General features: G+C 38.9%; 1 protein-coding gene across 2 annotated transcripts in view; it reads left to right on the top strand.

Moving 5' to 3' along the window:
• Nucleotides 1-27,946, top strand: part of FAM171A1 (family with sequence similarity 171 member A1) — an 85,699-nt gene that overhangs the window by 52,356 nt on the left and 5,397 nt on the right. For both annotated transcript variants that reach the window (XM_085050623.1, XM_085050624.1), the window contains 4 exons: nt 2,947-3,039; nt 8,048-8,206; nt 12,357-12,533; nt 25,880-25,996. In XM_085050623.1, the coding sequence (XP_084906749.1) occupies nt 2,947-3,039; nt 8,048-8,206; nt 12,357-12,533; nt 25,880-25,996 (546 nt within the window). The remainder of the gene's footprint in view (nt 1-2,946; nt 3,040-8,047; nt 8,207-12,356; nt 12,534-25,879; nt 25,997-27,946) is intronic.

The following is a 27,946-nucleotide window of genomic DNA, read 5'->3' on the forward strand; positions in this document are numbered from 1 at the left end:
ACTGGTAATCCTTATTCAAAAGGACACTTCTTTTGGAGCAATGTATGCAATGAAGAGAGGGAGTTGCTGAGACAGCACAGTTCTGACTTAGCTGCTGGGGTCAGTGTCATGGTTTAATTCCAGTCATCAACTAAGTATCACTCATCTGTTTGCTCCCCCACCAGCCTCGGTGTGGTGGGGAGGAGAGTCATAGAAAGGTAAAAAACCGTGGGTTGAGAGAATAGCACTTTAATAATCAAAATAAAGTAAATTTTTATAATAATAATAGAAGAGACTAACAAAAAGAGAGTGGGGAGTAAAACCCAGGTAAAGCAAGTGATGCACAATACAATTGCCCAGCCTATCCCTGAGCAGCAGTTGACTCCTTCCAGATAGCTGCTGCCAGTTTATAAACTGGGCATGACATTCTGTGGTATGGAATATCCCTTTGGTCAGTCTGGGTCAGCTGTCCTGGCTGTGCTCCCTCCCAGCTTCTTCTTCAGCTTCTCACTGACAAAGCATGGAAAACTGCAAAGTCCTTAATTTAGGGTAAGCACTACTCAGCAACACCTAAACCATCAGTGTGTAATTGACCCTATTGTCATCCCAAATCCAAAAAACTTCACTGTACCAGCAACGAGAACAAATTAGCTGCTTCCTGGGTGAAACTAGACAGTCAGTCAAAGCAAACCATGGTATTCACTGTGGTGAAATAGTTCTAGGAGCAGAGGCTGATGCTGATGGTATTTCTGGGGGAGGAGAGCTCATCTGGAATACTTTACCTGTAAAATAAGGTAAAAACTGAGAAGGCAGAGTATCGTATTTCAGGACTTGTCTTTGGCATAGCCATTCAGGGAAATGTGTGTCCAGCTCTGGATCCACGCTTCAAGAAGCGTGTTTAAAACTGCAGAGTTATATGAGGGGTGATTTAAAAACTGTAAAATATGGTTTACAGGGAAAGACTCAGAAGTGCATAATTTATTTTGTTCACTAGTGAGAAAGTTCCATGGGGTAATTTGATCATAGTCCATCAATACCCTCATAGAGAATAGGAAATGGGTAAGAGAGAATTCTTCTGTCTAGCAGGCTTGTATAAAAAGAAGATCAAATGGCTGGAAATCTAACCTCTATAAATTTTGATGGGTAAAGAGGCACATAGTTTAACTGCCCTCATAATTATTTATTAGAACATTGATGTTGTGATGTGTTCTTCACCACTGGACACCTGTAAAAGAAAATTGGAGTTTTTCTACAGCATGTTTTCAAGTTTCAGTACAGCTATGGAGTCTGCAGCAGTAATTAATTCAGGGAAGGCTGTAGTTACACAGGAATAAGGCTGGATCATCACTGTCATCCTTCTGGCCTTAAAAGCTGTGTCTTTCTGTCTTTTTCATGCTGAGAAAAGATTGTGCAGAAAAGCCCAAGGGAAGTTTAGAGGTTATATATTCATTATAGTCTGGCATATATGGGGGAAGATGTTGGCGTGGTTGATTGTATTGAGCTCCCCAGGGTGTCTAAATTATATTAGCTTTCTTCATACAAATTAAGTTATTGGAGTAAAGACAAATTTTGTAATTGTGTGGCCTTAGTGCTACTTGCACTAGGCTTTCTTACTTATGTTGCCTAATGTGTAGATCTGTTTCACATGTAGGGCATTGGAAAGAAAATTCCCAGCTGTACTTGCAATAATATGGTATTTAATTTTTTTTTTATTTATTTATTTCAATGTTTATATATATTGTTAAGACCATCCTTTTAACAGTAGTTGTTATCAGAGTGTTTCTCCTAGTTTCTTCTCCTTTGTCCTGTACTTCTCCCAAACACTAAAATTTCTGATCTTTAAAAGGAGAATATATTTCTTAAAGCAGAAATAGTGTAGTCTCCCTATTGGTAGCTAACATCAGTTTGGTCTCTTGGGTCAAGCAATGCGTATTAACTTAGAGGAAATTTTTAAAAATTACAGAAAATCAGAAGATATATTGTTTTTCTGTTGACTGGTTCTGGGAATGCCTTCCTTAGCTTGTGTTTACTTCAGACTGGGATGAGTAATTTCCAGGTATGGGATGCTGCCCAGTTACCAAAAATTACTACTCTGCATTAGTCTTCTCCTTCTGTCTTTGAAAGCCACATGTGGACTGCAGACAGTCATGCTCCTTACTGTTTTCATGGATGCAGGAGGCAGGTGGGATCTCTGGCTAATTCCTTCCATATTTTGGGTCTTCTGGGTCTGAAGAACTTGGCATGAAATTCTATCCTGTTTCTCACTCTGCAAAGATGTGTGAGCATACAGACACAGCACCCTGCAAGGAGTGTCAATACCCAGTGGGAAGGGAGGTCCTTGCAGGCAGGCTTCTTGCAGCAAATTCCCTTTATCTGTCCCCCTTCACACCACTAGTAGGATGACAGTAGTTCTGCTATAAATAGCCCTTCTCTGGTGTAGGTGGTGAGTCAGTAAGTACATGCTGCATTTTAAAGCAAATTATTCAGACTTATTCATCATACTTTGCCTTTCTGTATGACTTATGTAAGCATCTCAAAGTACTTAAAAGTTGAGTCTCATTAAAATCTTCCTGAGGTAAGAAGTATAGCTTTTGCACAGAAAAATAAATCAGCCAGACGGAGCTAGTGTTTCACTCCTCTTTATGTATTTCATGTCTGTCTGTGGAGCTGGGAATTGCTCCATGTAAAGCTTGAAACCCTGCTTTATGCTGCACTCTTCAGTGCTTTGAGCTACCATGCGTGACGTGCGGGAGTCAAAGCATAGAACATTTTGTTTAGCTCAGTAATTACTCTGGCAATTTAACTGTTTGGTTCAGAAAATGCATGTGGTTTCTGTCATGTATACAATATGATTTTAATAGTTTGGGTGGCCTGCTTTTGCAAAAATGTGAAGAAAGTAAGCACTGTTGTTGGATTATGTTTATAAGAATTTAAATATATCCCACTTAAACCACTTCTCTCCCACAGTGTTCTCTTCACTGAGCCTCGGCCTTCTTCCTGAACGCTCAGCTACTCTGATGGTCTATGATGATGTAGTCCAGATAGTCTCAGGATTTCAAGGTATGCTGGCTTTTGGAGGTCAGAATTGAAATTTGAGGGACACTAAACAAAAAGCCTGACAGCCCAATGCTTTCTGAACTCTGTCCTGTGAGTGAGACTGGTGTTCTGTGGGGAGTTCTGAGTTCCCTGAGGAATGCTTCTCTGTGGGATTGTTTTACCAAATTAATAGCTGAATTCATCCCTAACTGCTGTGACTAGGGAATTCAAGTTACACAGTAATAAATGAGTTTGGACTTTAGTGTGCCATTTGAGAGCTAGAGATTAAATTTCTTACACTATCTGTTGGATGTTTTCTCATCTAGCCTCATTTAACCATCCTTGAAGTAGATATTTTCTGGTGTTCTTAATGCCTAAGGATTTTCTCTGGTTTTATTTTGTTTCTTGCTTCCTAATGTTAACTACTTAGAAATTTAGGGCATAAAAACCCTGAAAATTTCTTGTATCTGCAATTCTTGTATATTCTTGTATAAACTTGCATTCCCTGTGGACCTCTTGTCAGACTGCTTGCACACCCAAATCCTACAGGTTGAAGCTCACTGTGTTTGTTGGAAGAATAAAGTTTGAATAACCTTTTTGTAAGGCCAAACACTGACGTTAGAGCAACTGTAGTATCAGTCAGAGGAACAGTGTTTTCTGAACTGCACAGTGAAGAATAAAATGTTCATCTGACTTAGGGGTCTGACGTAAATCAGTCCAACTGATGTGCTGGCTGAGGTAAGGATGTTAACAAAAGAACAGGAGCTTTTAAATATACCTTGCACCAGACTAAGGGGACATCTTCCTGTGGGCACTCTTAAATAGTGCCTTATCCACAATAAGTCTTACACTTGCCATAATTTTAAACTCTACTGGATGGTTAATAAACGAGGGAATAGTGCCCTCAATAGTATTCCAAGATAACCTTGTTCTATCTCAGAGAATATAATACAATTATGCCTTCTTGACATATTTTTTTAGTTAGAAGCCATCCAGACATAATAGGCTTTTCATTAATGATAGCACTAAATATGACCAGGGCTGAAAATGCATTAAACAAATTAGGTAGCTGGTGGAATGCTCAAAAGGAGCTGGAGAAACAGCTGCTGTACATATATTCTGCAATTTGAGAGCTGGACATTGTCTAATGGGGTAAATTAGATGGATGGTGAACTGTGTTAGAACACAAGGGATACCATTAGGCAAAACATGAAACATTGTTTACCAACAGTATTCCACTATCATGCTGTATTAAATACTCTTATTCTTATGCAAATGTGCTAATATTATGCAATTAACTGAAAAAGAACAGTGTTTTCATGTTCTACAGCTTCCTTCAGAAAAATGCGGGATGCTAAAGGACTGGAAGGACATTTAACAGCTGAGTGACAGTCATAAATATTTTCAACATAATCTTGCTTCCTTCAGTGAATTGATCCAGTGTGTTCACAATATATGTAAATTAGAATAACATAACTAGTTCTACTGGGATAGCAGAAAAAAAGGATAAAGGAAGAAAGTAGTACCTGGAATATCCTAAGGACTAGGACTTGAACTGGCAGTCTTGCCCAGTACAATCTGTCTTTTGGATCCAGTCTCCATTTTTTTTTTCTTGGGAATTCTCTTGTGATGAAGCCTAAATGAAAGACAGCCTAGATATTGTTCCAGTGTTTGAATGGAGCCTCTCTAGTCTCGATCCAAAATCCTTGTGACCTAGTTTTTCTCTGTTATTTCTCCAATTTACTTCCCAGTAACCTCATGCTGTTTCAAAAGAGCTGATCAGGAGTTACCTTATTGCAAAAATGAGAGCAAACCAGACCTCATTATACCAGGAACAGGCTGGGAACACTGGTGTTTGAAGCACCAGTGAAAGGGAAAGAAAAGCCTGTCTTGGTACACTAAGTTACCAATTGCATTTGAATAATTAATCAAGCAAGCAACGTATTATGCAGTTGAGAAGTTTGTCTGAGTTGATGCAGGCAGCTCCATTTTCATGGTGGCATTACAATCCACTGCTGTGCTCTGTCAGTAATTGTGAAGGATGGGGCTTGCCAGCCACTGGGTCATTTAAGTTATTTAATACTACCAGCACAGTGACAAGCTGAATTTCGGCGTTCAGTGAATGGAAGCTGTGTGGGGACACTCTGTCTGCCTCTGACCTATGAGCAATCAGAGCATGAATTGGTGAGACTTCAGATGTTACTTCACATGGATTAAACCTCAAATGCTGTGGTGCCACATGTCACACATCCAGTGTGACAAGAGGTGCCTTACAGGGACTCCTTGAGGTTACATCTTCAGGTGTGCACTGGCAAACTGCAGCTGACAGCATTTGAATCATGGCTGATGTGTTGACAAGAGGCTGTTTAAGGAAGATACGATCAGTGCTCAGCAGTCTTAACCTCATGGCACACACCATGAGGAAAGAACTCACCTGCCCAATCTAGACTAGAATATGTTTGGGTTTTATAAATAAAATCTGCATTTGGTAAGTCAAAACTAGGTATTTTCAGAAATAGAAGCAATACTAATAATCCACTCCCAGTGATAAGTGATGAGTTGTGGAAAAATACTCTTTAAGAGTCTGGTCAGCACAAGTTTCTACCACTTCCAATTCCCTCAGTAAGTCTATCCCCAAACACATGCCCCAAAATCCACATTGCCTCTGGTACAGGAGAACACTGGATTATCTTCAAGCAAGGTGGTGAACGAAGGTGAAAGCCTTGGTAGCTGCTTCCCTTACAAGGCTTTCTTTGGAAGCTCCCAGTCTTCTCCCCCTTTGGAGTCTCTTGCCACGCATGGGAAACCCAGTGGAGGAACTGAGGGGAGAGTCACAGTCAGTGGCAGGTTTTGGGTGAGCATCAATATCAAGGAACTTGTTATTCTAGGGTGTGAATTAACTACTCTGCACTGATTTGTTGTCAGTGTATGCACCTTCTACAGAGGAGGTTGTTTTTTCACCCTCAAATCTGTATCTGAGTTCATTGCTGCGCAGGTGTTCCTGCCAGGTTTGGGACTCAGCCATGAGAAGGCTTTGTGTTGCTTGTACAATTGAAGGAATGGAGGTTGGCTTTCTGAGTCCTCCTTATCTAGTTAAAATTTGGCAGCTCATGGCTTTCCCAGTGCTAAAACCCAGCCATTTTTTAAATAGAAAACCCACGAACTGCTGTATTACAGACTGAACGACAGTTACTTGGTTTCTAAGTTTTAATTACTTTGTATCTTTGGAAATAAAACACCACTTCTTGGCAACTTGAATAATGCATCTTAAGCAGAGATTTAGACGGCAGAAAATCCTACAATTTTACGTTTAATTGTTAGTGATAATCCTAATACCAGTTTCTTTGTTGTGGGGTTTTTTTTTTCCTGTTTTGTTACTGTGGATATTTATACCCATGGGCTGCAGGAGCCCACTCAGCAGTGCAGTCAGAGGTTTCCAAAGTGCCTGAGCAGATCAGTCCATGAGGTGCAGCCAACTGCTACAGGATTGCAGAACACACAGGAGATAGGTCTTGCCTGAGTTTGTTGCAGTCAGTACATTTTATATAGCTTTCTATTTATTGTCTAGAAATTTGATAAGGGAGATTTCTCCCCATTTCACATGGGTGTTGTTTAATGACTACCTTAAACACTTGAGGATACTGCCAGTCTTGAGAGCTGTAAACACTTTAATGTTTCAGAAATTCAAAAATAAAAACAATTTTATAGCTTTTTCTTGCAGAATTACCAAAGAAATGACAGCTAAACAGTGATCAGCTCTTTGGATGTACTTACTCCTGTACACAGACATTTTGTTCTGTTGAGCTTTGTGTTTTCTCACAGCTAGAGCTCCTGCTGGAAAATTATGCAAAAAAAGATATCAGTCTCTAGGTTAATGACAGTACCAGTTACAAAGCTTAGGAGCAAGTCAAGCTCGTTTTTCTTTCTCACAGTGAAGCTACATGTAACCTAAAAATGCTGCCAGAGACTAATGGGGGGAAGGATGCAACATTGTTTTGAGTTGACATCTTTGAATCACATAGTCCAGTGTGAATTAAGAAAAAAACTGCTTGCCTCTTGATTTTGTGCTGTGTGGGAAGTGTTCTGTGTGTATTCAAACTGAGCTCTGGAGAATACAATAGCTTTTGATTTAAAAATTAATTTGCATGTTGTGCACACAAACTTGCAGATGGAGTCTCGCTGTGTGTTGCTAAACAGTATTAATGGTGAGTATCCATTGAAATAGACTATTGACTTTATAAGCTGGGATTTAAATGAGACATGAAATGCCATAGTACATGAAACACTCTTAAATCATGTTGCAACAAAGACCCTTCAATTAACACCTGGTGAGCTTGAAAGAAACACTAACACTGTACAAGATAGAGGGAAGGAGAGAAATCTTATATGCCAAGTAACCTGGTTCTATTTAGATGTGTTCTTTGCATGGGAAAATATGGAAAATCCTTTCACCCAAGGTTTGTCAAGTGAATCATTTTATCCAGTGATTTCAGTAGAGACCAGTCTCAGTTCTAGAATTAGTTTTCACAGCCAGAGCTTTGCAAGATCTAAATACAGAAGTTACATAAATTAATTGAGACTACAGGTAGAATTGTCTCTTAAAAATAATTTTAAAGGGTATAAACTACATTTATCTTGCTATTTCAGGGAAAACAATATTTGAACAAATATGGTGAACTGGATGCTTTCCTAAGCTTTTGCATACCCTACTTCTGGACTTAGTTTTAGTTTCAGTTATACTCATTAAAAGAGGCACATAATGAAAGTAGGGGAGAAACAGTGTAGCTAGAAAAGCTTTTGACAGTAGGTGCCTCCACAATTTTGCTCTGGAATACTTGTGGAGAAATAATGGCAACCGCAAAATAAATGTAAAAATACTGGTTTTCCATCTTTCCTAATAGTTTTCCGATGTCTCTGTCCTTCTCTAGTTATTGCAGTTTATAATGAAAAAAAATGTAAAAGTGCTTCCATGAATATGAACACCTAAATGTTCTGCCTGCCTTGAATATAAAGTCACTTTTAATATTTTTAGGTGCACGGACTCAGCCACAAGTTCACTTTCAGAGAAGATCTGTGAAATTGCCAGAGAACACTAGCTACAGTGATTTGACAGCGTATTTGACTGCAGCCAGTTCACCCTGGGAAGTGGACAGTTTCCCTTATTTGCAGGGATTAGATGGAAATGGAACAGGTAACCCACTACTTTGGTTTTGCTCTGATTTCATATCGGTCCAGGGCTTGACTTTTGATCATATAATTTTTTGCACTCCCAATTTCAGCAAACATTGTTTCCAATTTGGGTGACCTGATAGGTTCAACTGCCCTATCTATATGCTGTTCTACTGAGCAAGAGGGCAGGGTCTGCTCTCCCTTAAATGGGGCCACTGAATAGCAAAGATGAAAACACCTTGGCCTTGGGAGATCTGCCAAGTTGGGTACGCTTTTAATTCAGAGCTGAGTCTCCAAATGTACTGCATGTGCATGTAAAAGATGGAGATGAATGTGAAGGAACAAGAGAGAACTTAAATTGAGGATGCCATAAAATTCTTGTTCATCTTTTTTTTCTAAAAAATAAATAAAGTGCCTGTGTGTCAAGGATTTCATACTGTTTTGTTTCAATGGCTTTTTTGATACTTTTGAATGTAGCAAAAATGTGCAAATTCATCTATCACCAAAGGGAAAACAATGAAAATTCATAGTAGAAACACAACCACTATTAAATTCAAAGTTGTAATACATTTTTATGACTGCAGCTTCCTGCTAGTCCTTTTCCACTTTTCATTCAGACTGAAATAATTGGTGTTTCATAGGTAAGAGAAGAATAGCAGAATTGAGAGCAGAAACCTTCAAATTCTTAAAAGGCTGGTGTGAAAAGGAGAATAATTTGTTTTCTGTATCCGTAGTGGGTTAGAAAGATATCAGTGGCCATGCACTGTAGTAAGGGAGATTCAGGCTAGTGATTAGGAAAACCTTGCTATGGTGAGGATAGTTTAAGCTGTAGAATTAATTGTTTGAGGTGTTGGACAGAGTTAGACAGTCACCTGTGAGGATGGCATAGGCGTAGCTGAGCCTGCTTTGAACAGCCTGAATATCCCCTTGAGGTCTCTCCCTGCTGTTTCTCAGGATGTATTTGCTTGTGATGTTTTGATCTGAGTGACTTTGAATGCTAGGTCATGTGTGTAAAAGGTAGCTTGCTAGCTTCCCCCTTCTTTCCCTTTGTACAAATCTTTGCATCTCCTTTTCTATTACAACAAGAAATGTGTCTGCAGCCTTACTCCAGTCCTTCTGTCTGCTCCAGTGAGTACATCTCATCCTATCTCATTCTATCTCCCTGTCATTTTCCTATTCTCATCTTCAACCTTCAGTTTTCTCTGACTTCTCATACTCAGATGTGATCAAAATCTCTTTATCTTTTTTAAAATGAAGGAATGCATTTGATCTCATTCATCTGCTTCCTCATCTCCTTTCTTTTTATCTCTAAACCAACTGAACAAAGTATTGGCAATGTGTGTGGGATTTCTCTTTCCCAGATCTTTCCAAAGTACTCTGCAAACCAACTTCCCATTCTTGCATTTATTTAGTGAGCACAGGTCTTGCCAAGGCTTCAGATGATCCTGTCTCATTGGAGCTGCACAACCAGGTTATTGTCTTTCTCCTGTTTTACCTCCTATCCCCCTACAAAACAGATTAGTGCACCCTTGGCTTTTTTAGTCTTCTGTATTCTTGCATGACAGAAGCTTTTCTGCTTGAGCACAGGGACCCTGGATTTGACTTCTAGCCTTCAGGTAAAATTATGTTATGAAAGACCAAAATGGCTGGCAAAGAAATGGCATTTAAGAGACTGAGAAGAACCTTGTTTTCTGAATACTGTAGTATTCTGTATGGTATAACATGGACTACAAATGCAATGTATTTTATTATGCGCTACAGTAGAAATGAATTCTCCTTTGTTTCTAACAGAAGCCTCTCCTGATATGGAAACATGAAACTTTAAAATCCTAAACTTGTATTGACATCCTTTTCTGCATCTCCAAGTGAACACTTTGCCAGGAAAACTTTTGAAAGCATAAAAAATTAGGTCAACACGTGCTGGAGATTTTTTAATATTTCTATTCTCAAGAAAAAAAGAGTATTTACAAATCCTAGAATACTAAAAAATCTTGGCATTAATTTGCAGGAGAAATTTTCGAATTTGGCAGAACATTGTTCCTTCCCTCTTTCCCACCTCTCCTTTCCCACAATTACTCCTCTGTTCTTTCACAGTTTATTTACATGTCTGTAGTGTTTTAGTGAGGTCCCTCCATTTAGCACCCTCAGTATTTGTCCAGAGTGACTTTATAGTAGTTTTAACTAAAACCTATTCTCTGTGAGTTCAGCATTTTTCATAAAATCCCAACTGGGTGTTGAATTAGTAATACAGAGCAGTGAAAATTCATTGCATGAATCAGCATGTTGTAAACATAAAAATTTGAAGAATTTCACTGCTAGTGACAAGCCTGTATAATGTTAGCTTATTGTTTATATTAATCACAAGTTGGAGAGCAAGAGGATGGTTTCACAAAATCTTGTCCTTTTAGCCCAACTAAACAAAACTTTCCATCATCTGCCTCAGTGGACCAAGCTGGCTAATAACCATTACTCCTCCTGCTCTTCGTGGCTGCTTGCTTCTTTATAAAGTGTCATGTCTGAAGTGACAGTGAATTTTATCTGATTATTTTTAAAGCTCTTTACAGGTCACCAGATGTCAAAAATGACAGGAAATAAATGAAAGCTGACATTTATTGAAGCCCATTCCCATTTAATCTGTGTGTGCTTATCAGTTTTATAGGATGCGAGAGTTTCGTAAGCATTGATTTTAATTTGCCTTCACAACAAAAAAGAGAAACATTTTATCTTTTTAATGAGCATTAACATACTCTACAAGTTGGCAAACAGAAGAATTATTTCTTCTTGCTAAGGGTCAGTGGATTTCAGAAATTTCTTCATCTTCTAATATAAATTTTTCAGTCCAATGCTGAGCATAGTGTTAATGCATCTTAATTAAAATTGTGTTTCACAATCAGAATGCTTTTTCTGGGACTGAAAAGTACTTTTTACTTTAATAAAAGAAAAATTCAAAACTTTCAATAACTAAAAAAATGCAAAACATAAAACATTATTTAATCCTTTATATTAATCTAAAATCTGAAGTTATACCTTTTTTCCATTTGGAATTTGTATACACAAGAATATGGTCAGGATACAATACTTGGCAAGAGGAATTTATTTCTCTTATACCAGCCTGAGAACCTTAGTGGCCTAAGTCCTGGGGTCAGGCATCAATCTGACAAAAGTTACAGGTGCATGGCACAGGCAATGTATTGAATGATCAGGAATAAAGAAACAACTTTCCCTTCACCAATTCCTTCCTCTGTCTCGCTGTTTTATATTCTAAGGTGTTAAGGGGACAATATTATGCACCATTGGAGCCTATAATATACATTTACAGATGCATAGGTAGGCTGGCAACTTTCCCCTACACCCTAGCTGAATTTTCAAAGCTTGCTTGTCTGTTTTTAATATGTTAGCTCTGTGGCTCTCCTACATGGCCACCTTCAGAGTGCCTGTTTTCTTCTCAGTACTCTAATCCCTCTGTAGGATCAGCATCTGCCCCTCTGTTCTCAGTCAGTGAAGGCAGCCTGTGTGTCCCTTGTTCATCAGCTGTGTGACACTGACACCCACCTGGAAATCTGGGCAAAGTGTGCATTGGACTAGATGCTTTCATAAATAAGCCACACGCAACATTATTTCTGGCTATTTTCCATTTCTTCAGTTTGCCAATCATGCAAAATCCAAGGAATTTGAAATCCAGAGTTTTGTCACCTTTTTTCCCCTTCCCTTTACCACTCCCCCGATCACCTGTGAGGTGCACTGTTTATTTTGGTGTTTGTTAGTTAACAATATGGGCATTTGAGGCTATAATAAAGAATTCTAAGATAATTTTTTGCTATGATTATGGCTATGTTATTCATACAGGTTCATTTTAAGATTAATTAAAATGAAAAAATATATGCAGGAAATATTTATATTGTCTTTTTTGTCTTTGCCTTTTTCCAAAATTAAGTGAAAAATAGATCAGATACATCTTCCTTGGATTTTGTGGCTTGGGTTTTTGGCAGGGGGAGGGTTGTTTGTTGGCTGGCTGGTTGGTTGGTTTGAGGTTCTTTTGTAAGGCAGGGAGGAAATTGCTGCTTCCATCCCTTGAGAATTATGTTAACACAGTACTACAGTGTTGAACTACACAGGTATCCCTTAAATTGTGTCCATTCTGTAGTCACAGTGTTCATTCACTCTCTCACCAGGAAACAGCACCAGGTATGACCTCACCCCTGTCACTGCTGTCAGCGTGCACCTCCTCAGCAGCGATGGGACTCCTGTCCCTGTGAACGGCCCCATCTATGTAACAGTGCCTCTGCCAGCAAACAGCAACTTGAAACACAATGCACACGTTCCAGCATGGAGGTTTGACCAAAAATTTGGTAGGTAACATCTCACTGTGGCTCCGTGGATGGCTTTTGTTTTCTATCTAAAAGAAGAGACAATTGAGTTTTACTGATCAAGTAATGTGTGGTATATAGGCAAATACACATGACTAGCATTGTGTGCCAATTTTAACAAAATTTTTTAGTAGATGTACCATTTTTCAATTATTAAATATTTTATTTAAAAACTTGAGAGAACTGCATTTCACCCGCAGACTGAGAAGAAGACATCTTCACTACAGCATTGAATTGGAAGTGTGTAGAAATGGAAACTTGCCTTATCTTTGCCAGCAGCCAGCTGTCTGACCTTGGGTCCCTCTCTTGGCTCGAGCTCTGCTTCCTGCCTGCCAGATAGGAAATACAGTACTGATTTCTTTTGTAAATCGCTTTGAGATTTACTAATACTGTCAGGAAAGTACATGTAAATGATTTAAATAAATTTTTAAAAAGCAAAATTCATGAAACATTTTGAAAGAACAGAATGACTAATTAATAAAAGCTGTAAAATACACTCAGGTTTTTATATTGTAGAATAGCGTGTGCCATTGTGAACAGGAGTTTTCCCAGAAATACATGGTTTTGTCTCTCTTTTTAAATTTATTTTCTTTATTTTGTTGCTAGCTGGTACACTTCTTTCACCTGGCCTTCTTACACTTCTTACTGGCCTTCTTACAGCTTGAAAGTTAAAAGGGTGAAGGAGTGCATAAGTCTTGTCCTCATGTCCCCCTTCAGTTACTGCCCTGTACCTTCTGAAGCATGTACCAGATGGTTGTTAAGGAAAATGGAAGGTGAGAAGGGTAGATGCTGAGACAAAAAGGAGACAGAAATATGGGTCTGCATAGACAATCAGTGGGGCTTGTCCTGCAAGGCAAATGTTTTGAGCCAGTTGATCACCCCCAGAAGCAGAGCAATGAGCATGAAAGCAGTGTGTTGGAGGAAGGGAGGAAGAGAGAGGTGAAAGGGGGAATCATGTTTTTGCTTCCTTCCTGCCTCTGTTTATTGAAAAAAGTGGTGTATTTTCAAACAGCATGCCTATGAATCTTTTCAGAAGTTGCCTCTGTTAGAGAGTAAAGCAGTACAATTTAGTGAAGAATAAATTTGAATATGATATAAAGTGGAATCATATAAAAAGAGTGCAATTAATGGATTTGGCTTTTCACTTAACTATTGAAATCACACTTTTCTTGTGCTGTCCTGGCAATAAGTTTCACTACATTCTTCCTGAATGATTTTGAATAATTTTTCTAGAAACTGTTTTGTTTTCCCTTGTTAAAAAAAAAAAAAAGATGGGGAAGACTGAGTCACATTTACTTTCCCCACAAGAAGCAGTCCTTCCCCAATCCTTCCTGTCAGCTGTGCTGGAGCTGCTGCCTGCTCATTGCTAGTTACTCATTGCAAGTAAATGATTCTGATTTTGATTATGGAGCTTTCTCATTTATGGCCAAATTTCCATGCCCCTGCAGTGAGGCCACAAAAGCTCTCTCTTAGTATGGAATATGGTTTTTACTTTTGTATGTAAAGAGCTAGTTACCCTATTGTGTGCAGTATGTCATAGTATAGATCAGGATGGGTTAGTTAATTAGTGTTGCAGGCTTGAGGTTCCCAGTCTTGAGACAAGTCCAGCCTTGTTTGATTCAGTTGACAAACTACTGGAGCACTTGTTTTACTGGGAGGAGAAGGCATGAGGATTGCTAAACAAAATGCATCTTTGTCAAGCCACTTAGCTTCACAAAGCCGTGGAGAGGAGGGTATTGAAGATGATATGCTGGGGCTCCAGCTCACACTTAGCTGAAGTAAGCATCTTTGTGCAGTCAAAGATGTTGAACAAAGATGCATTTTAAGCCCTGACTGCAGCGTGCCAGTTCTAGTAGAATTTTGGCCACATCCCAACCAATTTAAATTAGAGTAGCTTAATTTAATAAGTAGAGCAGCGACACTATCTAGTGCGAGCTACTTTAGCACCCTAAAGGGCTGTCAAGCTAGCCATATGTAGCATGAGCATGGTGGTATCCTGTCATTCCCCATCCCTGTTGTGCTTGGACTGTGAAGGGAGATGGATGGGTAATGACTGGGATGGCTCCATAGCGCAGAAATCCTTAGCTGGCAGGTAAGTTGTTGTAACCCATTTGCACTGCCAGATCTGTGCCATGTCAGGATAGGACCTCTAACCTCATTATTCTGATTTTGTCTTTCATTTCAGGGCTGCTTTTCTCAGTGCTGGTTAGGTTTCGGTCTCTCCTTCACAGATTTTCAGTGGCTTAAATATTCGTGCTTTTAACTGAACAGTGAGTAAAAGCCACAGATAGAAAACTCTGACTGTCTTACCAGGCACTAACACAGCACTTCGCTCTCGTGGATTAGCAGTGCACTGGACACTTGTTCATGCAAGCCATTGTTCTTGTTTAGAGTCCTTGTGGTTGTCATCATTACTGCATGAAATACAATTTCTGCTCTAAAAAGCAGAAATATTATTCACTTTTAGAGGGCGTGGAGAAGTGATAGACGTACTACAGATATATTTTAATCCTTAGTATCTCATATGTTTTGCTGAGCTCATGATGAACTAATATGAACTCAGAGGCTTCTGACTGGAAGTGCAGAGATTTCCATATCTTCCACAAAAATGAGGCGTATTTGCATCTTATGGCAGCCAAAAATAACTAATGGCTTTTTAGGATGTTTACCATAAACAATCTGTATTTTCATGACCATGCTTTCTATCCTTGAGAGAGAAGGGGGAGAAGCAGCATAGTCTGCTTAAGGCTGAGAGTGGCTCCACTGACACTGATGAAACAAGCAGCCAGAAAAAACAGGCTGACATCAAAATAAGACAATCTGCTGCATCTATTTCATACTGTTCCAAATGTGATTTGTCATTATGAAACAAACTTACTGCCTTGTGTGCACAGCAGGCAAATTAAAGCAATAATACCATTTTAAATAGCTAATAAAATGAAGATCAGCTGTCAATGCCCTGGAGATGTTTTCAGGGTGAAGAAATACATGTAACCTTGCTCTTGTGTTGGTCCACCACTGTGTCCTGCAGCATTTCTTAGTGCTGATAATAATAAACACAGATACATTGATGTTACAGAGACATTGCATACTAGAATGCGACCTAATCACTCTATGCTGTGGACATACCCATGTCTTGTATTTCACACTACTGTGGGACAGTGATTTTATTTCACAGTACACACTTAAAGGTTTGAACATAGAGATAGTGATTCCTATGATTGGGGGTGCTCAGTGAGGTTTTCTGGGGTTTGGGGGGTTTTTTCCTAACAAGTGCTGTGTTATATTTCTCCAAATCTGAGGGAGCTGAAAAACATTTTTTTCTTTATCCATAAACAGATGGTTGGGATCATGACTTCTTCCATGTATATTTGCCTTGATGTCAGTAGGATTTACAGCAGTATAATTAATCTCTCTATTCTTGGACACCAAATTTCTGTTCAAAACTTCTTTCTAGCCTTGTCATCTTCGGTTAGAAATACCAGAGATCCCAGTAGAAATGAAACTTTCCACCTCCTGTGTCATCTCCAACTCCCACCAGCTGGACTGAATAACACAGTACTTGCTCAGCTGTATTCTCCTTAGCTCCCATTTAAATGCTTTATGTTTTATTTTAAGGTGTGTGGTTTTCATTGGATTCAATGAGCAAAAATTCTAAGTCCAGCATTCTCCATTTTAAGTCCTCAGTTTCATTCCATGTGGTATGAAGGCATTATGTTGCACCTATGCCTCTAGATCCACATCTAGAGCTGCATGAAGGGCTTCAAAATATTACAAAATATTCAAATATTCAAGAGTGCATAATATGAAAAATAGATTTATTACTGTTATGCATCTGCTAGATAATTAATCCCACCAAATAAAAGGAAAATTTTCAGCACTGTTTTCAGGTGTGTGGCAAGGGATTCTGGAGTGGAAGGGTTAAACTTCTACCCTTTTGTTCCTCCTCCTTAAAATGTATTATTTCTTACCCACTACATGTGAATGAAGTTCAGAATACTGTCTCTGTTCTTCCTTCTCCCCAAACACTAGGTGTATATCTCTGATGTGAACTTTTCTTTAAATTACTGGTTCTTTTGCAGAGGAGGATCTTTCCCCAGTGCCTGAAATTTCAACCATGTGTTCATGTAAAGTGATGGCACAGTATGGAGAAAAGTATCTTGGGAAACTCTTTGTAGCTTTATAAAACACAATACTTGAAGTACTCTGCTGTTCTTGGTTGGTGCTTTCTGACTGCATTTAGTGCCATAATAGATTTCTAAATGCATTTAGAAGTCTGGTACTTGTTTTTTCTGGGTGACATTCTGCCGTCAGTGGTAAAATTTGTATTGATTTCTGTAGAATCAGAATTTCCAGATGTTCCTTCCTCAGCAAAATCAAGAAAATGTTTTCTGTGCTCAGAAGAAGTCATGAGGATATATTTCTGTGTAAGCAGTATTGGTGCCTACTTAAACTTGACTGCAATATTTTTGCTGCATTTCATAGAGGTGAAATGATGCTTGGGTTTTGTTCCTAGTGTTTATAGGGAGAGAGTGACAGCTACTGTCAGGCAGAAAATGTAAGCAGATTACTGTACATCTACCTGTCTAGTTCACTGTGCATTGTTTGAAAATAAGATGATTTATAAAGGTCTTGAATCTAAGCTTCCCATGTGGTAGCAATGATAATCCACCCAAAGAAAAGCTTGTCTAATAGTTTAAAAATAAAACAGGTTTCTATTTGTTGTGAATTTGATTAATTTCTGATTGCCAACACATTCATAACCCTGTGTGACTGACAGAAAGTAATTATTGCACAGAAACATTTGCAGTCTATCCTTTGACTTGACACTGAGTGTGAGTATGTGGCCCTGGAGAGATGGCCTGCATTTGGACTGCATGCAGCTGCACACAGGGCTTGGCACTTCATGTGCTTCTCCCTGACTTTTAGTGGGTTTTCTACGTGTGAGAAATTGACATGCTCAGGAAATCACATTCCTCATCCCCAAAAGTTTGAGCTCAGTATAATCAGATCCTGAACATGTGGTTCTAGACCAGATTCACTGGTAATATGGTAATTTTTTTGCAAAGGTGAAAACCAAAAAAGTTCAAGGTTAAGCTATTTCTGTAGTTTAAAAATTCCTTGACTATTTGAGTTTGACTTCCTTTTTAATCTCAGCTGGAAAGCTTAAATTATTCTTAAAGACTAAATACACTAAGGAATACAGGTTCTTAACTAACTGCTCTCAAAGAATTTCATATTTTATGTGTTGCCATAGAAATTGCAGCTACCAAACCCAGCTTTTTATCATGTACAGGGTCTACATAATAGATGCAGATATAATTTCAGTGTATTAGACAGTATTAGCATTTCCTTTCAGCACTGAAAGGAAAAGAAGCTCTTCCTCTGATGCCTAACAGTGTAGCTCACTGAGGTGTGTTCTCACCATCATGATCCCTCTGGAGAGAATCATGGGGGACAGTTGTGTTTATTTTTTTATGTGTGTTTTCAAAAGGGATGTTGTGGCTTACACATATGAAAGTGAATGAATGGACTGTTTAATCATCTTTCCATCTCATATACCATCCGAGCTGCAGTTATAGCAAATTGGATGAGGTATGGCATGATGGTGAAGCTCAAGGGGACATTGAAGGAGCCAAGTTGGTGCCAAAGTGTAGTGATCTTTATCTACTAATATGTAGTCAAGGAAATAAAACTAAACAAATCACCTGTCTTCTGGGAGCAGGTTTTCATAATGTAGTATCATGTAGATGGCCCTGTAGCTCCACCTACAGAAACCATGCAGGAGAAGGTGGGGAGAGGTGGGCATGAAAACTTCAGAAGTGGAGAAAAGACCTTTGTTCTTGTGCAAACAGCCTGAGTTGAAGAGGACCAGGAGATTGGTGGGAATCCAGGCAAGAGTGGGAGGTGCCTGGAAGAGGCTGAGGAGGACCTGGGAACCTCTTCCTCTGCAGCCTTGCAATGTCAGGTCGAATCCCAGTGTGCCTCTGCTTCCATTTCCAGTTTAAAAAAATAGAAACTGAATGTGAGTGTGATGTGAGGCTGAAGGAAGGAAAAGGCATGCAGTGTTTTGTGCATGTGCTTTTGTTTATTACTTTTTCTAATAATTTTGTCAGTAACTAACTGAAAATGAATAATAATGTGGTAAAGCAAATTCTAAAGGCAGTATCTTTCACGTATGCCAGTAACTAAGGATGGTGGTCCAGCAGGCATAGGTGAGCTTTTCCTTTTGAAATACAATTATTAACCAGTAATTATGTATGGAAGTCATTTTCTTTAATAAGTCACTTCTGTTCTGGCATTCTGGAAGGAAATACTGAGGGGACAAAAGCAATGCAAGCAGTTCTGTGTACAACGTGCCCTGCCTTCTGCCCAGATATAATTAAGATTATTAAATAATGAAAACTGCTGTGTTCTTTTGTTAAACACTTGACAGGTGATTAAAGGGGGAAAATGAGAAGAAATGGGAAAACCCACAGAGCTTCTCAGACACAAGCAATAAATTAAACCCTTAGATTTCCTTGCCAAAATCTTCAAGGTATGATGGTAAAAGCATTTCCCTTTTAGTTCATGAAATTAGGTAGTGGTGTTGCTAGAACATGAGCAGGATTTAGCCCTGGAAGGGTTGTGTAACAAATTCTGTAGGGGTGGAAGAATAATGAGGGTATGGGCTCTCAGAACAGGGACGTTTATTTTTTTATGTTGCTTAGCAACCCTGAAAACAAAATTGTAATATTAACTTAAATACTATGAATTTTTAAACCCATGTGTATTGGGGGGAAGACAAGGAGGAGAGTAAGCTCCACCAATATTCAGGAAGGAATTTTCAACTTCCATTTCAGGCTTTTAGCATTTTAGAAAATTAACAAAAGTAAAACCAAAAATTTTGTCCCTGTCTAGCAAAACTTCCCCTCCTGATGCAGATTAGAGGTGATTTTCAGTTGGAAGAAGAAATCTGATAAGCAGCTTTCAACTGGTAGAATGAAAAGCTACAATTTATGTATGTCATAACAAGCTTTAGGAAGTTATTTTCACAAACTTGCCCTTGATTAACTCTTCATAATAACACTGCCATTTGCAGTGTCTAAAACAATTACTTCTAGAAGTGCTTTTAGTATGTTTTGAATATCCTTTGCTGTCCTGCACTGTCTGATAACAACCTGCCTCATTCCTTTTGACACATGTATCTCTGTTTAACTGTGAATCTCTGCCTAAGCAGGACAATCTTATGAGACATCACAGACTGCACAAAAGAGATCCATGCTGAAAGAAAAACACTTCTCATTAAGGAATATTTATTCAAAACATCTATGCCATTTAGCAGTATGGTTAAAAGTGCCTTTTTTTTCTTTCTAAAGCTCTTTTGTCCAGGGAAGATAATCTTGTGAATAAAAATAAATTCATATAACGGGATTATGTTTAATTTCCTCTCTGACTAATTAAATCTTCTTATTTGTCAAACCCATTGGATGGAAATAAGTCATGTTGTAAATAACACAGTTTTGGTTCCCTGCTTGAGTGGGACAGGATGATCCTATTGTCAGTTAAAAGAAACAAAATGAAAAGCAAACACTATTTGATCGATGGAAGAATTTTCTATTAAAAGCTCACATGTAAAAGTAATTTATGGCAATAAACCACCATAGCTACCATATATTTAAACACAAGCAATATTTAGGCTTTATGACTGTCTTTGGGGGAAGCTGCTGGCTGCAGCACACTCCTCTGGCAGCCATTTACCTGAACTGCTTTGGTCAGTGATGGAAAGAACACACAATCAAAGTCAGCAGAAGTCCCTGCTGCAGTGGCGATCTGGAAGGCTCTGAAATGATCAGCTTGGGACGTTAAACCTGAAGGAAGCAGCATTAGACATCCTCCTGGAGGGCCAAGCTCTGTGCTCGGGTGCCAGCGAGCAAACTCCTCTTGCAGCCAGAACACAGGAGAGGAGGTTGTCTCCCTTCTTGGCTGTAGCAAGAGTCCCAGTCTCTCCCTAGAGCCGATGATGTGTGGGGCAGTCCTGCCTCACATAGGCCAGTGGGAAGTTTGCCATGTGCTTGAGCTGGAGCAGCATGGGATTGTCAGGATGCAGCCACACATGGAAGCCAGAGGGACATACAATTCACTGGATTTCACTACAGATCCATTTGACATATTAGTCTAGTTTTAAAATATGGAAGCAATGTCTTACTCAGAGGCATCATGTATCTAGACTATGGAAGCAGATCCATTTGTGCTGCCTGGTTTGAGCAAGCTGTCACATTGAATAGTTGATGTCTTTGAAGACAGCAGGGTGTCTCTCTTCTGGGCAAAGCAGCCATACGTGCAGTGACCTGATTGTGCAGGGGATAGTCTGGAATAGCTGTTCTTCAATGGCTTCTCTGGGCACTCTCCCTGCTGAAAGTGCCATTTTTCAGTCTGATTCAGAAGTAAACCAAATTAAACTATGAAAAGGTGTTGCTTCATGCTGAATGTGTCTTGAAATAGAGATTTTATGTGCAAACCTTTTGCTTTTTAATTTACTCATTATAACCCCCTCTTGCCTCCATTGGCAAGACCTAAAATCTCTCTGAGATAAATAAGCATGTTCATCAGAATCCAACTTATTGCAAAGTATTAAGATGCTTCTTCCCAGCAGAATGTATTTCCCCTGCTCTGCTGAAATCTTGAATTTCTCTGATATTTTTGGAGACAGATGGAGGTCAGCTCACTTTTTCTGATTGTTTTTTGATTTGTAGATCTGTAAGGTACTCTGATTTTAAATTCTTTGCCATGTTCTCTTTTGAGTCCCATATATGAAAGAGTGATGGGTAGATGCTTCATAAGCTTTTTAAGAAGAAATTAACAATAAATTTGTTAAATTACACTATTTATTCCAAAAAGTCAGTAACAGGCAGTATAATTTTGGTGAGAAAAGCGTTAAACTTCTAGGTTCTCCCCCTACTATTAATTTGAGCCAGGAGACAGCTCCCCTGACTTGAATCTTGGATCAGCATGTTGGCTCCACTGAGCAGTAAGAGAGGAAAAAGAGGAAGAGAAATGTAAAAATGATCTATAAGCAAGAATGTCTCTATATATAGAAGCTTTCCATGAAGCACCAGACTGTCTTTAAGAATTAATGGTGAATTGGCCCAAATCATGCAGTGCTTACAAACTATACTGAGCTTGTTGTTCCTGCTCCAAAGAGGCATTGACAAGTTTTCTTTGGAACTACACAGTCTTGAACAAAAATGATCACTTCCATTACATCCAGCTCTTTTTACTGGTTTGGGGTTTTTTTTTAAATATTCCTGTATTATTTGTTACTAAACAGTTATTGCAAATCAAGTATAAATATTAATAAACAGTGAAGCTCATTGATTTTGCTGACTTGGGTGGGGAGAAGGAGTAGATTTACAGGATATTCAGAGAAAATCAGATTAAATTACTAGAACACAGCCATACAGGGAGGTAGGACCTCTTTTTCCTTCTAAATCTTCCTGCAGTTCTGCAGTTGTAATCCTGACAATACAGAAAGAATGAATGCTGCTTGCCCTTCTTCCATTTGCAGGCTACTGCATAGGATCAGATAGAAAAAAGGACAAAGTTCTTTACTGACTGCCCAGTCTCCTCCTTTGCTTACAGCAGCAAGTATGTGAAGACACAGAGGGTAATTAGCTTCATTTTTAGAACAGGAAATCATCTTGTTTTCCACTCCAAGGAGGAATCTGAGGCAGCATAGGGAGGTCATTCTCAAGGCTGCACAGCAGTGAACTCTTGGTCACTTAAGGCAGCGTGAAATGGTAGGAGCATAGCCAGTCACTACCATGCAGTTGGGTTTTGCTCAAGAGAAGGTCCAACATCAGTCGTTACAGCAAGACATTGCATGTCAGGAGCTACAAGAGCACTGCTTGCTTAATGATACTTGAAAAGCAACCAAGAAGTTAGAACCTGTAAGGGCTGAAATGTGAGAGAGACCTGGAAATGCTCTGATGGATTTGCAGAATACCGGAGGCATGTCAGTTCCCCCCAGTAATACTAGGTTAGCTTTCACAAAATTTGATCACAAAAGAAACAATACAGGACTTTGCACTCAAATTTCTTGCTGCTGCTGTGGAGGAAGAAGTTCTTTACTTTCTTCATCCCACGATGTGGGAGGATGCTCTGTTTCATTAGTGGAATATATAAGAGATGGTGGAAGCTTAAGAGGCAAATTTAACACCAAAGTGTTGGATGTATAAAGTATTAAAAAAGGGCTGACAAGGAGATTGGGTACTCATGGTTCACAGAACCCAAAATTGGTGTTGTCCTGATGAAAGAACTTGGGACAGTGCCATTTAAAAAATAACTATTTTCTGTTGTAATACACTAATTTGTAGGGTCTGGTCATCAAAAGCCACATCACTCTTCTTTAAAGATGACTAATATTAGATACATCTTTCATGCATTGAAATTCTTAACTACCCATAGGAGAGAGAGGGAATTGCATTTTCCCTTAGTTTATACAGACCAGCACATTGTGTGGAGTGAGTCCAGCGGTTAGCAAGAACAGGTGAACAGTGAGCAGCAGACAAGGTGAAACCTGACTGAGGCTTGTGCAGTAGACTCGTTTGCTTCCATTGCAAAGAAGTGATTCCTGTCGTTGCTCAAATACGAGCAATCCGAGCTGCTGCTCGTTTGGCAGGACGGCAGCAGAGCTCTGCTCGCAGCGATAAGCCTGCAGCCTCCCTGAGCTTCTTGATCGCTGCATTATGCAGAGCATTACCGAGCAAAAGGCTTTTCAGGAGGCAGCAGAGGAAGGCTGCGTTCCTTGGCTTGCGGCATCATGGGGATAAGGCACGCTGGACACAAGTTCCCCCTAGTGAGGGAATCAGCAATAGCTTCTGCTCGGGGAGGCAGCTAGAGAAACAGACATGGAAAGTAGTGCTGAGGAACTTTGCTAAATTACATATGTCCGCCTTCTGCTTGTGTGTGAATTTAAAAGGCTAAGAGATGGTAAGAAGAGTATGGGAAACATGATGTATTCATCACCCAGGTCCTTCCTTTTTCCTTTTTTTTTTTTAAGTGAGCACTTTATATCTCTGTTAAAATTTTGTTTCATGTCATTGTGTATTTGAATAGTTGGTACATATTCTCTTCATCCAAATCTTGCAGAAAAAGAAAAATTGCAAGGTTCAAGGTTACAGAATTTTTACCAGATGGCATTTTAGAGACAAGCTAAAATAAGTTTGTGACCCTAAGGGCTATTCTTCACCTTCAGGGCTATTAGTATGAACTTCCTTAAAAGTCTATGGATAGAGAATCTGAAGGGTTATTGGCCATATTAGTAGAGAAAAAGTAATCTACTTTTCCTTGTTTTCCCAGAAACTTTACACATAACTGCAGACAATTCCATTCTATTTTTCCTGAAAATGTTTCCCCAAGAGAGGTTAATGAATGACTACATCAAAGTGTTCTGCTGCAACCATTATGGATGCCATGTATGCAAATCTATGTATACAGATTTTGGTCCTTTTAGTAGTGTAAATCAAAATTACTTGTCTTGTGTGACTTTCTTTTTGAAATAAGAGTATTGCTATCCTGTATAGACTGAAAATGATATTTGGAAAACTGATTAATTACATCAGTAATTCCTTCTGTGTTGCCCACAAATTCAGTATGGTTGCAAACACAGTCAACATCTGGCAGTAGTGGTCACTTAGATCTAGAAATCCTGTCAACCATGTATTTTTCTAAACCTTTTACTGTATTCAGGTGGGTTTATTATTAACCTAAGATGGTGGTCTTACATAGGAAAAATTGGTAGTAGGGAGAAACTAAATACTCAGAAAAATTGTTCTCATGTGTAGAGGGTTTGCACGGATGGATAATCTAAGGAACACAGAAGTCATCGGGATCTTGGATGTATTATAAAAACAACAAACACAACCTCAGCATCTCTTCTGTGTGTTCTGTACTCACTGCTGAGTGTTCAGATGACTGTCATCCAGAATGCTGTTACTTAGTCCTGAGTGACGTCTGATGAAAAGCACCATTTCGGGACGGAGACTTATTTAAAGGAAATCACAAGTACATGATGCAGTTTGCCTTTCAAGTGAGCATTTGAAGCTAAGGGAAATACTGCATTCTTCCCCCTTCTGCTCAGAAATAGAGAACTGCACTACAGAAATGCAGAGGAGTTCACCCCTTCTCTGTATGCAGATCAGCATCCTGGTAATGGCCACCAAAATATGGGAAGAACCTCCTTAAGGAGGCCATGCCCTCTATTATGGCACCCACTGGGGTTGCCAAGCCAGGACTGCAGCTTTGGGAAACACTGCCTGGCACTGAAGGTGGCCCCTCAGTGATCGCTCTCCATGTCCAGGCCAGAAATTCCGTGTCTTTTTCAAAGAGGATGAACACAGGAACAGTCTACAAGCAAGTGTGGGCATTTTTTGCATCAGAAACTAAGGTGATTTTTTTTCTGCTACAGCCCCAGAATCAGCGGTCTTAATGAATTACAAAAAGGCATTCAGCTGATTCAGTTGTAAAGGTTTTCATAACCCAACTCTTGGAATAAAATTAATCTTCAGGAAGTAGAACAGCTCTCAACTACTGCAGATTGTCAATCTGGACTACTCATGAGTTATATGAACTTAAACACATTGCTTTAAAATTGTTAGTCGTATTTATTTTGAAATTATAATTTCATAATTCTAAAAAACATCTGTTCCCTTTGAGAAACATGTTTTAAAAATCTCATCATCTGTTACCAAACAGTATTCCTTGGGGTATGATACAGATTCTGAATGATTAATGGAGTTAATCGAAGTGATGGTGCAATCTAATTCTAGTCATTGGTAGTAACATTCATAAGCTTGCTTTCTGTATAGGAAAAATATTTTGAGGAAACATTTTCCTGTGTCTTCTAGAAGCTGACAGCCAGGGTTTGGTAGAAAGGTGGTATGTAGAACTCAGGTGTGGTCTGAGAGATGTGATGTCTCTTGAACTACATTTTTTAAGTGGGCTGCCTACATATAATAAGCTTCAGCAATATTCTTCTTCAAAAATAAGGGAATCTAATATGACAACAAATGTTTTCTTTTAACAGGTTTTGAACATTTATTAGTTTTATTTAATCGTAAAGGTTTGGGGTTTGGGTTTTCTTTGCTTCTGAGAAAGCCATGGGAATGACTGCTTGTAGGAGCTCTCAAATGCCAGTGACCAGAAGGCACAGCACAACAGAAAGACATCACAGCAACACACAATCCCTACTGCTCAGGGATAGGTTTTATTACTGCTTGATTTTCCTCTTGTTTGCAGAGAAATGTGTGAATATCTGTAACATCTTCCTACAACTTTTACATTTACAGGGACATGGCTGAAGAGTAGTTTGGGAATTGTACAACAAGAAGGAAATCAGTTGACTTGGACTTATATTGCACCTCAGCTGGGCTACTGGGTTGCAGCTATGTCACCTACTATCCCAGGTAAGATGGAATTGGATTTTATAGATATTTGCAGCACTGGGCAATTATTTATTCATATATAATGTTTATATTTTTCAGAATGACCTCATCTGAGATGCCACAGCTTGATCAATAATGGATTATTAGAAAACAGAAATCTGAAAGTAAAGGGCTAAAATATTTTTGGGATTCTGTGGGGCAACCCTGGTGCACAAAATATCTGTGTCATTTCAACTGGGAACTTTTTAAAGTGTTCCTGCTTTGATGTATTTATGTCTCAACTGCCTGATAGAGCCATTGCTAGAAAATGAGGGAAGTCATAGAATAAATGTGTTGCTGTTCCAGCAGGTAGATAAACAGGTGCTGTGAAGTTTCTGTATAGAAACTCACAGATATATGGATTCATCTAAAACCAGCATTATCCTGGATTATACATTCACTAATGGATGGATGGATGGATGGATTGATTGATTGATTGATTGACACTTTTTTCCTTTTGCACTGAAGATGCCCATTTTGCCCTGAGTTATGCTTTGCATCATTTTGGTGACTGATTAATTTACACTGCCAATAATAACTTAGTGTAGAAGTTCTAGGAAGTGAATTAGAATGGCATTAGTACAGAGCTGACTGGTTGCCATCTGCAAACCTCTTGGCATAACTATAAAATGACTTTGAACTAGGCATTAATTACATGTGCTTCTGTGCCTGTGGAGGTTTTTAATGCTGCAACTTGCACTTCTTTTTTTTCTGTCTCTCGCTGCCTCAGATTTCTTGGTATTAATTCTTCAGCCACCAAAAATCTGAGATACCTCTGCATATAAAAGAGCCAATCAATCAATCAATGACAAACCCAACCCAGAACTCCTTACAGATTTTCTTTATTAGGTTTTCTAGCTGAAAACCTAATCCAGTAGAAATGAAAACATGCTTGCTTTGGCTGTGCAAGCTCAATAAACTATAAGTAACCAGCAAAAAGAAACTCTTACATGAGGACAGGTTTTAAAATCTACTCATTAATACAATGAAGTTGTTTCATAATATGCGAGCTTTTTATTTGAGGTTCTGTTAAATTATAGATATTAAATGCTGAACAGACTTAAGAGGCAGGTGCAGATCTGAATAAGCTATCATATCAAATATAATGGAATTTTACAGTATAATTGTACTTGAAGAAAAAGCAACTGTTCTGAGCCAAACATTTCCCAGTACAGCTCTGTCCCAGAAAGCAGAGAAGTTACACTAGTCATGAAATTGTGCTTGTAACCCTGAGGTTACAAGGCCCATGACTCTTAACAGGAAAAAAACAGGAGAAGGCTTCTTTGTGCTTGTAGTTTAACTTGTATGACAGAGTTTCTACTTGTGTTTTACTTTTCCTTCCCTCTAGGGCTAGATCAGAGTTCCTAAAACTTTGTTGCAATAGGAACAACATTTTCATGAACAATTCAAGTGATTTATCTTGTCTTCTTTCTGCTCAATGTCCTGAAGCAACAGTAACAATCAATGATGTAAAGGTAGTGATGGGACAGAATGTATAAATAGATTTCCTAAATGCAATATAATTTATGTTACTTTTAATGAGTTAATGTATTTTCACATATTTTATCTCCTAATTGAACCTTCTCAATTTCTTACCTCAAAAATGGACAAAAATAAGTTTTGTATCCCTAGCAGTGGCTCTACAGACCACTCAAGATCCACAGATGATGTTATGCAAACCTTATGACTTAGAACCTCCAAGTTGGCTGAGTTTGTTCTCCTTCACAGTACATGCATATTAGTCTGCCAGCTGGTGCTTTACCTCCTTGCCTGCAGATGAAAATTTGGGTCTTTATTTCAAAATTGTCATAAGGATTTTACAAACTAACAGGGTCACACATGCATAATTGTGAATAGATGCTGTCCCCATGTGTGCATTCCTTTGTGTGTTAGAACATCTACTAAGCATTATTGAACCTGGAGTTACAACAC

This window comes from Lichenostomus cassidix, chromosome 2 (assembly GCF_008360975.1).
Source record: "Lichenostomus cassidix isolate B80296 chromosome 2, HeHo_3.0, whole genome shotgun sequence".
NCBI classification, from domain to species: domain Eukaryota; kingdom Metazoa; phylum Chordata; class Aves; order Passeriformes; family Meliphagidae; genus Lichenostomus; species Lichenostomus cassidix.